The sequence below is a fragment of the Phoenix dactylifera genome, unplaced genomic scaffold (genome assembly GCF_009389715.1).
Source record: "Phoenix dactylifera cultivar Barhee BC4 unplaced genomic scaffold, palm_55x_up_171113_PBpolish2nd_filt_p 001097F, whole genome shotgun sequence".
Lineage (NCBI taxonomy): Eukaryota > Viridiplantae > Streptophyta > Magnoliopsida > Arecales > Arecaceae > Phoenix > Phoenix dactylifera.
In genome coordinates, this window is record NW_024068443.1 from 109,320 (window position 1) to 120,229 (window position 10,910).

Genomic DNA, 10,910 nt, shown 5'->3' on the forward strand with positions numbered 1-10,910 from the left:
CGACCCCGACTTGCTGGTGAGTTTCCTCTTCTCCCCTCCGAGTCTTTGCTCCTCAGTCCTCAACTCCTCAACCGTTCTGTTTCACTGTTTGATTTTATCTATTATTATTTCTTTATGAAAATTTGTTTGGGAGGAGGGCTGAATGTTATGCTTTCAAGTATTTAAATGAATTGGCATCTAAATTTGTTTGGTTTTGTTTTAGCCGCTTTGTATAATTGTATGGCAGTATGGCATGCTTATGTACTAAATATGTTATTTGATTGGTTGTTTATATTTTTCAAGAAATGTCAGATGGCCAACATGAATTCGATCAACATGCCTCTACAGCTTATAGTGCAAATGAACTTGTTGAATTGGAAAATATTATTGATAAAGATGATGCAATGGATGAAATGGAAAAAATGGGTACAGGACAATCTTCGGATGACCCAAATAGGAGGAAGAGATCTGAGGTGTGGACTGAATTTGATATCGTAACAGTAGATGGCAACACAAAGGCAAAATGCAATTATTGCAGTGCTAAATTGGTATGGAAGAAGGGGGGTGCCACAACTCATCTCAAAAGACATTTAAATGCTTGCATGCCTCGAAAACTTTCTAAGCCTAGCGAAGACAAAGACTTAAAACAAAGCTTATTGTCGTTTGATGTTACTCAAGGTCATGCAATGCTAGCAACTTACAAGTATGACAAAGACAAGATAAGAGAGATTCTTGCAAAGATGTTTATAGTGCATGAGTATCCTTTTAGGATGGTGGAACATCAGTTCTTTGTTTTATTCTGTAAAGCTCTTAACCCAAAATTTGAGCTAATAAAGCGGGTTACTTTGAGAAATGACTGCATGAAAATGTTTGCAATTGAGAAGCAAAAGTTGAGGTCAATGTTAAGAAATGTTGATAGAATTAGCTTAACGACTGATCTATGGACCTCAAATCAAACAATAGGGTACATTTGTATCACTGGACATTTTTTAGATTCTGAATGGAAGTTGCAAAAGAGAATTTTAAATTTTTGTAGCTTGGCACCTCCCCACACGGGAATTGCTATTGCTGATTGTATTCTTCAGTGTCTAACTGAATGGGAGATTGAAGATAAGGTTTCCACTATTACGTTAGACAATGCATCTTCGAATGACACAGCAGTTAAAGTCTTGAGGGATAATTTTGCAATCAAAGGAAAGCTTTACTTCAGTGGAAAAATATTTCATATTCGCTGTTGTGCACATGTTTTGAACCTAATGGTACAAGATGGTTTAGCAGAAATACGGGATGTAATTGAGAATATCCGCGAAAGTGTGAAATATCTGAAGATGTCTCCTTCACGACTTCATAAGTTTACTGAAATTGTTAAACAGTTGAAGTTGTCAACCTCTAAAATTCTTCAACTTGATGTGCCTACTCGATGGAACTCAACATATGAAATGCTAGAGTCGGCATTGGAGTTCAAACCGGTGTTTCCAATGTACAAGGAAAGAGACTCCAACTATAAATGGTTACCATCCGAGGAGGACTGGATACGAGCTACAGAGGTTTCAAAATTTTTGGAAATTTTTAATGAAGTCACAGAAGTGTTCTCAGGACGTCAATATCCAACTTCAAATTTGTTCCTTAATGAAATTTGGAGAGTGAAGGAGAAATTAAATGATATGTCCTTTGATACTAGAGATTTTGTGGTGCGCATGACTCGAAGAATGAATGAAAAATTTGAGAAGTATTGGGGAGACTGTAACTTACTAATGGCAATTGGAGCAGTTTTGGATCCTCGCTATAAAATGCAGCTCATTGTATTTTGTTTTCCACAAATTTATGGTGAGGATGTTTTTCAACGCCATATTGATGATGTTCATGAAGCTTTAGATATGCTCTACAAGGAATATGTATCTTCAGATGGACAAATAGATGTTGATGCTAGCAATATCCCAAGTATCTCCTCCAAACTGCAAAAAAAAGAAGGGCTAATCATCGGTTTCATATGTGGGCTCAACAACATAGGAATGCTATTCCTTCAAACAAAACTGAGTTGGACATGTATCTAGAAGAAGATATTTTCAAGCCTAGTGATGAAGACTATGACAAGTTTGATGCTTTAAATTGGTGGAAAGCCAACACTTTAAAATTTCGCTATCTATCAAAAATGGCTCGGGACATACTATCCATTCCTATTACTACTGTTGCTTCAGAGGCTGCATTTAGTGCTGGAGGTAGAGTGCTTGATCAATATCGTAGCTCTTTGAAGCCTGAGACTGTACAAGCTTTGATTTGTACTGGAGATTGGTTGCTTCAAGAGCTTGGATTGGAGCAGTCATCAAATGTAAGTATCATTTATAGTATTTAATATATCTCTTAGTAGTTAGTTTTTCAATTTATAATTTTTGGTTTCTTGTTTAATTTGCAGGTTGATGAAGAGTTTACGCAATGGAACACCGAGACTGGTCTAAACGAGAGTACTTGAGAACTTGAGATTTATTATGTTTATTGTGTTTCTTGAACTCTTTTGTAGAACTTGATTTGTATGGGATGTTTTTTAGTTTGTTGAGGATGAACGATATTTTGTCATGTACTCATGTTAGATCTCCACCTTTAATGGGGAAAGTGTTATGGATCCATTTCCAAGCACTTCTTTGGTAGTGCACCCTCTTTTCCCTTTGGATACTTACAGGTAGAGAAACATGAGAAAGGTGGATCATTTTGAAAGCAATGTCAATTTCATGAAAGCAGAACCAGGATCATGAAAGCAATGTCAATTTCATCATATTGCAGAACCAGGATCATTTTGATATATAACAGTATCATGTAATTTTGATCTTAGGATGCCATGATGCTTGGTTTCCTATCTTATATATGCTATTGACATCATAAGAGAACCATGTATTCGTATATGGATGTGGGACATCAAGGGACAGGTTCTTGATGCACAGCTTTGATACTTCTGAAGCATCTAGATGGAGGTCAGCTCTCACCACTTTATACATGATTCATTAATCTATAACTTCTTGTCTTGACTTTTTTATTGTGAATCACACCATTAGATTATCTGGATGAAAAGTGCTGATTTCATTTAGTTCTATGAGCAATGCTGCCTGAATATCAGCCTTCTTTCCCATTAATGGAGTTTTTGTGTTTGGTAGAGAAGGCCGGTCTGATGCTGCAGCCCACCGATGACCCTTGTTATTTGGCTGAACTTGATGTTAGATTGTGTTTCATTTGCATATTTTGTTTTCCTGCTCTCATCTTTTTGTGTTTATCAAGTAGTCTGCTACTGTTGCATGCGTGGATCCCACCCAACTGACAATTTCAATGGATGCAAATATATTGGGATGAGGTTATTGTCAGGATTAAGGGAGATGGTTTGACACTTGAAAGATTATTCAGCTAAGCATGATAATGCCCATTTTTAATATAGCATGGGCCTGGCATTATCCCATCAAACAGATTATAGTGACAATGGAATCTTGTGCTCTAGTTCCATTTTAAAACGTGGTCATTTATGGCTAAAACTCACTGAAGCATCAATTATTTCTATGCTGTTTCAAGGAAACAAGAAACAGACCACCGAGCTCGTACCGAGCCCGAGCTCGGGCTCGTTCAGGAGCTCGTAATTGAAACGAGCTTTACGAGCTCGAGCCCAAGCCTTTGCTTTACCAAGCGAGCCCGAGCCCGAGCCCAATACAGAGCTCGTTACCGAGTCCGAGCCCGAGCCCGAGCCCGAGCTACTGTGAAACGAGCCGAGCCGAGCTTTCCCAGGCTCGGGCTCGGCTCGGCTCGTTAACAGCCCTACATGTGGGCAGCGGATTAAGATTACCCTTTCCCCTGAGTTTCCTCTTTGACCCGACCCTTAATCTAGTTTCTCCACCCAGAGCCCGTGAGGCATTGCTGGCGTTCTCTTCCCTTCAGATTATGTCCCTGACTAGGCTTCATTAATCTTGTGTGTGAAGGTTAACTCGGAGAGGACAACCATAAGGTCACTCATGGCACACTAATCAAGGTAAAATTCTAGTCTTCTAATTTTCAAATTTAATTTAATTATTAGGTCAGACTGTAGAAACCTAGAGCTAGAGTAGAGCTGAAGATTCGAACCTTAGAAATTTAGGCTAGATCCAAATTTTATCATGCTAATTATTGATTTATTGGGTACGTTAGGTGTATCTACGGACTAAGTCACCTCGTGAAGTCAGTCTTTGCTACCAATTGAGGTAAGGATCTCCGTGGACGATCACCTATATAGATGTAAATATTTTTATGTATATGCATGTCTATTATGTGCAGCTATTTTTGATGTTGCATGGATTATCACATTAATTATTTCACATGAAATATGATAATAAATTATGTTATAGAGTATAACTGACTTAGAAAATTGAGAATATTGCATAATTGTATAATTAGAAATAAATAGGCATCTAGACTAGTCGATCATGATAGAAGCGTGATGTGTATGATTTATCAAATTTGAGCTAAGATGTAGTACTATGATGTTGCCGACCATGGGCGCAAATGTGGAGTATGTTGGCCAGTTACAGACAAGGTCGTGGCCGTATCTGTTTCAATATCGGGGAAACCTGGTGTTTGGAGCTAGTTGGTCGGCGATAGAAATGTGGCATTTATGATTTGTTAGCTTTGGGCTGAGATATAGTATTATGATGTTGCTGACCACGGACGAAAATGTGGAGTATGTTGGCCCCTCACGAGCAACGTCGTGGCCGGAGCTTGTTCAATGTTGAGGAAACCTAGCGTTTAGAGCTAGCCAGTCGGTGATAGAAACGTGATGCATATGATTTGTTAGCTTTGGGCTGAGATGTAGTACTACGTTGTTGCCTTCCATGAGCAAAAATGTGGAGTATGTTAGCTGGTCACGAGCAAGATCGTGACAATAGCTAGTTCAATGTCGAGATAACCTGGCATTTAGTGCTAGTGACGTATTTGATTTGTTAGCTTCTGGCTGAGGTGTAGTACTATGATGTTGCCGATCGCAGATGGAAACATGGTGTATATTGGCCGGTCATGGGCGAGGTTGTGACTGTGGTTAGTCCAAATGCTGGGATGTTAACATTGCCGGATCCGACCTATGTTAATGAAGGATAAATATTTTAACTAAAATTACTATTGAATGGAATTGCGAGTCTGGTGATATATGATATGCATATCGGAGCTGCTATTTGGGAATATGATATATGCACTGGGGTTGCTATATTTGCAATATACGATGTACAAGTTGGAATTGTTATTTGATTTACTTAGGGCTCGTTTGGTTCGCAGGAAAAATAGGGGGGAAAGTGTGGTCAACGGGAAAGTAATGAAATGCCTCTTGTTTGGTTGGAGTTTTCAAAGGAGAGAGATGAGAAAGTTGTATTCCCATGGGAATATGATTCCCACATTTCATGGGAAAGTCTTTCCCATGAGAAACATGGGAAAGTTACTTTCCCATGAGGTGGGAATCACTCTTTTTTTATTTTTTCCCAAAAAGACCCTTCAGCATTAAAGAAGCATTAAAGAGGCATTAAAGACCTAATTTTTATTAAGGGCATAATAGAAATTATACATAACTTTCCTAGGAAAGTGGATGGTCAACCAAACATAAGCACTTTGGAAATTTGTGACTTTCCCATGGTTAACCAAACATGCCAAAAGTACTTTCCTAGGTATCCTCTTCCTAGGAATCTGATTCCCAGGAATCATATTCCTAGGAGGGAAAATACTTCCCGTGAACCAAACGAGCCCTTAATGGATTTGGTAATTCAGCATTTATTTAACTATAGAATTATTGACATGTGAATTTTATAATAGCTATATTTTGATATCATTTTAATAAATATATACACTATCTAAAGGTTGTTATCTTACTCGTGATGTTGTGTATGCTAGAGGATTCTGACTAGGCTGTTAGCTCATATTATTATTATTTTATTTTTTTTTAAAGCTGCAAATGCCTAGCTCTATGGAGTCGATCCGATTTTTCAGAGAAAGTGTTAGAAGAATTTGTATCTGATTATAGATATATATGAACCCTATATTTTGGAGACTTATTCATCAAACCTTTTGTTTGTCTTGGTTACAAATCTATTATTATTAAGTAAATCGGTTCAGATCTGTAGGCCTTGCATATTTTCTAAAGCTATGCCCTAGAGAATATGCGGTTGTGTCACGTGTCAAGTGATAAGTGCTTAATAATTCATAATTTAGTTATCTTTCCATAGCACTTATCAATGTTCTTAAACTAATAAATACATATTTTACCATGAAATTGAATAAACATTGAAATAAATTTAAAATATGGTAATAAGTAAATAATTCTTTTCTTAAAACAGACTCTGAACTCGTCTCTCTCCTGGTTGCGATCTTTCATGAAAACGGGGGATTGGGTTGACCTGGTTTAGTAACCTGATGGAGTTGTAATCAAGCTAAGGCTATAATTAAATAGGTTTTGGTCCTGATTAGATAATTATTTTTGTATGAGAAAAAGGTTTGATTAATTTTTTTTATTAAGTCCCGGTCTTGTTTTTGGTCTTGTCGAGTCCGGTCTGAAGCAGTTTAGCAAGAAGTAAATTTAAATGACATTGGGCTCGAGAACAAGTTCAAGCAAATCAACGATCATGACCCACCTCAAATCTAAAGTCAATTCTTAACCAATTCCTTACCTGTCTTCGTATAAAATTTATAATTTTTAAAACTAAAAAAAATAAAAAATAATTAAATATCCACAGTAATTTCGGAAAAAAAAATACTAGAATCACTGTTCATATGAACAGTGTTACAAAATAATAATAATAATAATAAAAACTAATTCACTGTTTATCTTCTCCTACCCAGCACTGCAACAGGAGACTTCTTCCCCAAATCGGCCAGCCATTCTTCCATTCCTTCCCATCCATCCGCGTATCATCCCGCGTGCCATCCCCGGGTATTCCGCCATCAGCCGGTGCAGCCAGCGACCACTCATCCGCGATCCTGGCCTTCCGTGATCAGCGACCCAGCCGCGTCGAAATCCCTGCATCCTCGCCTCCGCACTGCCATTCCGAGCGTCCGAGACAAGCTCCGCATCCTCCCAGCGTATCACGCCATGGATCCGACCACCTTATTCTTCCGCCCGTGACGCCTCCGACCCAGCAATCACCCAGCATCCAAGCATCTGCGTCGTCTCCCCTTCCGGATTGATCCCTAGCACCAAGCCGTGATCGGCTCCCAACAGCCGATAACCCAGCTCGGCATCCATCTCCAGCTCTGTCCCCATCTTCTCCGAGATCCAGACATTCCGCATCAGCCTCCCATCGATCCCGCGGCCATCTCGTCTTCTTCCATCCACCACCCGTCGATTCAGCGGCCAGCTCCATTTCCGGCAATCTACAGTAAATCTGGCGCTCCACGGGCCACGTATTCCTCCCAAGATCCAGCCATTTCCACGGATTGACGCCCTTCATCCTCTATAAAAGGAGGAGGGTGGCCATCGGCTGGAGGGGGGGAGCTCGGTTGAGAAAACAGGGGAGACCCCCTGTTTTGGTGAAAAGAAGAAGAAAACCGAGAGGGAAGAAGAGAAAAAGAAATAAAAAAAAGAGAGAAAGGAGGGGGAAAGAGAATAGTTTTGGATATTTTGGGAAAAATGGGAGGTGATCAATTTCATTTGAAGATGGGAGGTCGTCCGGAAGCCATGCTCGGCTAAACGTCTAGTCTAGGGCTGGATGAAGCCCTAGCAATGTTACAGGGCATTGTAGTTCTTATTTTCTTTATTATTTTGGGGCTTGTTTAAATTCTTATTATCAATGAAAAATCCTTTTATGATGTTTAAACTTTGAGCATGCTATTTATTATTAATGTTTGCTAAAGTAGTCTAAGATGATCCATGCCTAGGAAGATATGGTGTACTGCACCCTAGGTTAGCATAATTAGGTAGACACTTCTTTCTATACCGAAGATGGATTTTCTTAAAACTCTTTATGCTTTTATTTTAAAAGGCTTGTAGCCAATATTGCATGCCTCTCCAAAAGATAAAAAAAATAAAGAATACAAACCCTGATGCAATGCTATGTGGTGGACTCCAAATCCTAGATCCATTTATTCTGATAAATTCTAATTCGCACTTATAGTTTAATTTAGTTAAATCAAGTTAGCAAATTCTTCTTCTTGAGTTTTTTTTAAAAGAAAAATAACTTATTCTTCAATCCCTGTGGACCGACATCCGTAATCACTATCCTACAGGATACGTGCTATTGCGTGGTTTATTTTTGAAATTGAAATAACCGATCAACTTTTGGCGCCGTTGCCGGGGATTGCTAGCATAGTTATTTTTCCTATCATTAAAAAAAATTAGTTAATTAAAAAAAATCTTTCAAAAATATATATATATATCTAAAATAAAATAAAAAAATTATTTTCTATTATTGTTACTTTTTTTTAATCTCCTTTTTCTCTTCTACTATTTTTTTTTAATTTTTCTTTTGGTCTTATTTGATCAGGAATCGAAGAGGAGATCTGGGCTATCAAAAAGGAATGCTTTAGAGGTTTGCTTAAAAAATTTTAAAGTGCTGGAAAAATTTTCTTTGGTAACCTCTAAATCTTTCTTATTTAAATTAATTATTAGCTTGAAATTTTGTGGTGATTGTTTGATTTTAATTTCAGCAGAAGTGTGAATGTATGTCTGATACACATACACCAACTAATCTGCACTTAGTAAGGGCAATCATCCCAACAAGATAAGAGCCGGATTTCATCACCGGACTCTTGCCCAACTTAGGTGAACTCAATCTCACCTAGTGTCACATTAATTAAAATCAATTAGACATTGGCTCCTAGGGACATTCGAGCTCAATAGGACGAAGATCACCGAAAGTTGCGCCAATTTCGCTCTGTGGCTTAGTTGATGTCTAGGCAAGCTTTGTCCCTATAAGGAAGACAGTTCATCTGTTCGAGGCAAGTGGGTTTTAAGTGGGACCTTTGCGAACGCATCGTGACCCCTCCACTTACCTGGGAGCTTACCTGATCAACTCGGTTCATTAGACCGGATTGGAGGCTTAGGTGCCCTCTTCAAACCAGTTAGGAGCTGTCTAGTGATTTTAGGACAAATACAAGGATTGATGTGTTTATCTTTTATTGCATGCTTGACTGATCAAGTACTAGTGTATGCAAGGGAGTCGTTCTATAGTACGTGACCTATTACCTTTTGACCTTGAAATAGAACGGACCCTTAGGAATATTCGAGCTGAGATCAGAACATTAGAATCATCCCCACCTCCTGAGATGGCTAAAGAACAACCCAAACTCCTGAGGGAGTACTTTACTCCCACCATTTACACTTTCCCATCTTGCATTCGATTACCTGAGGTAGCAGCTGTACAATACGAAATAAAGTCTAGTGTGATCCAAATGCTTCCATCTTTTTATGGGCTCACCAATGAAGACCCATATAAACATCTAGATGAATTTCTTGAGATTTGCACCACTGTCAAGATTTAGAACTTCACTGATGATGCTCTGAAACTTAGATTATTCCCCTTCTCCCTTAAAGATAGAGCCAAACAATGGCTGAGTTCTTTAGAAGCCAAATCGATTCGCTCTTTGGATCAAATGCAACAAGAATTCCTTAAAAAATACTTTTCCATAGGAAGAACGAACCAGTTTAGACGTGCCATTACAAGCTTCTTCCAAACCGAGGGAGAAGAATATCATGAAACTTGGAAGAGATTTCGAGACCTAATCCGTAAATGCCCTCATCATCAAATACCTAAGTGGCAGCTAGTGCAATGTTTCTATGACGGATTGACTGAATGAAACCGTCAGATGATCGATGCTGCATGCGGGGGGACTTTCATGCTTCAAAATGAGCATGAAGCATGGCAATTATTTGAAAATCTTAATGAAGACTCCCTCCACCATGCTTCTTGTTCTCGTCAAGCACCTCCGAGTTCTCAAAGAAAAGGGACCATTTGTGAAATAAGTCATTCCATGGACCTGTCTAGCAAGGTAGATGTGTTGTCCCATAAGATTGATCAATTGATGATAGGAGGACATATCGTTAGCTCTTCCCAAGCACAAGTGTGTGCTATCTGTTCTAGCCCATCGCACCCTATTCATGAGTGCCCCTCAGCACCCCAATTTCCCGAACTCGTGCAAGAACACATCAATGCTGCCCAAACACAGCCCAGACCAGGTAATGACCCATTTTCCAATACGTATAACCCGGGATGGCGGAATCATCCAAATTTTTCTTGGAGGCAGCAAGCTTCGAATAATGCCCAACCCTACTCCCCAAATTTTCAAAACTCTCAGAATTTTCAAACCCCACAAAATATTCATCCCTACCGTCCATCGACTCAATTTCAACACACTCCTCCTCCACCCCAAAGAAACACAGCCTTTGAGGAGAAAGTGTTGAATGCCCTTCAAGGTTTGGAAACCATTACACAATTAGTGCACTCTCACGCGCAATCCATCGCCAAGCTAGAATCCCAAATGGGTCAACTAGCCAATGAATTAAACAAGCGAGAGGAAGGAAAGCTTCCAAGCCAACCATTAAGTAATCCTAGGGGACAATACATGGCTCAAGAAAATCAACTAAATGCAATTCATCATGAACAAGCCAATGCTTTGACTACCCTAAGGAGTGGACGTGTAGTAGACAATAAGATTGGGGAAGATAACAATAAGGAAGATGAAGAAGAGGATAGAAATATATCAAATGAAAATCTAAAACCTTCTTCTTCTTCTTCAGCTAGTCCACCTTCTGCCAAAACTCACATCCCAAAGGCCCCATTTCCTGAAGCTCTTAATTCAATCGTCTCCCTTTGGCAAAAAGGGATCTTCACTAGAGGAGATGATGGAGGTTTTCAAACAAGTGAAGATCAACCTTCCACTTCTTGATGCTATTAGACAAGTTTTCTTCTATGCCAAATTTCTTAAAGACCTGTGCACCCAAAAGCGAAAAT

The 10,910-nt window shown here is 39.1% G+C and overlaps 2 protein-coding genes and 1 non-coding gene across 3 annotated transcripts; 2 read left to right on the forward strand and 1 right to left on the reverse strand.

Moving 5' to 3' along the window:
- The first annotated feature begins 284 nt into the window (after positions 1-284).
- Positions 285-1,896, forward strand: LOC120107972 (zinc finger BED domain-containing protein RICESLEEPER 2-like). The gene is made up of 2 exons (XM_039121499.1): positions 285-1,781; positions 1,885-1,896. The coding sequence occupies exons 1-2, from the start codon at positions 285-287 to the stop codon at positions 1,894-1,896; spliced, it is 1,509 nt and encodes a 502-aa protein (XP_038977427.1).
- On the forward strand, positions 975-2,913 carry LOC120107974 (zinc finger BED domain-containing protein DAYSLEEPER-like). The gene is made up of 2 exons (XM_039121504.1): positions 975-2,308; positions 2,393-2,913. Exons 1-2 carry the CDS (start codon positions 1,970-1,972, stop codon positions 2,447-2,449), a joined length of 396 nt encoding a protein of 131 aa, XP_038977432.1. The 5' UTR covers positions 975-1,969; the 3' UTR covers positions 2,450-2,913.
- A 6,688-nt stretch (positions 2,914-9,601) lies between these two features.
- On the reverse strand, positions 9,602-9,707 carry LOC120107977. The gene has a single exon (XR_005509545.1). It is a non-coding gene; the product is annotated as a small nucleolar RNA R71 (small nucleolar RNA).
- Between the last annotated feature and the right edge of the window lie 1,203 nt (positions 9,708-10,910).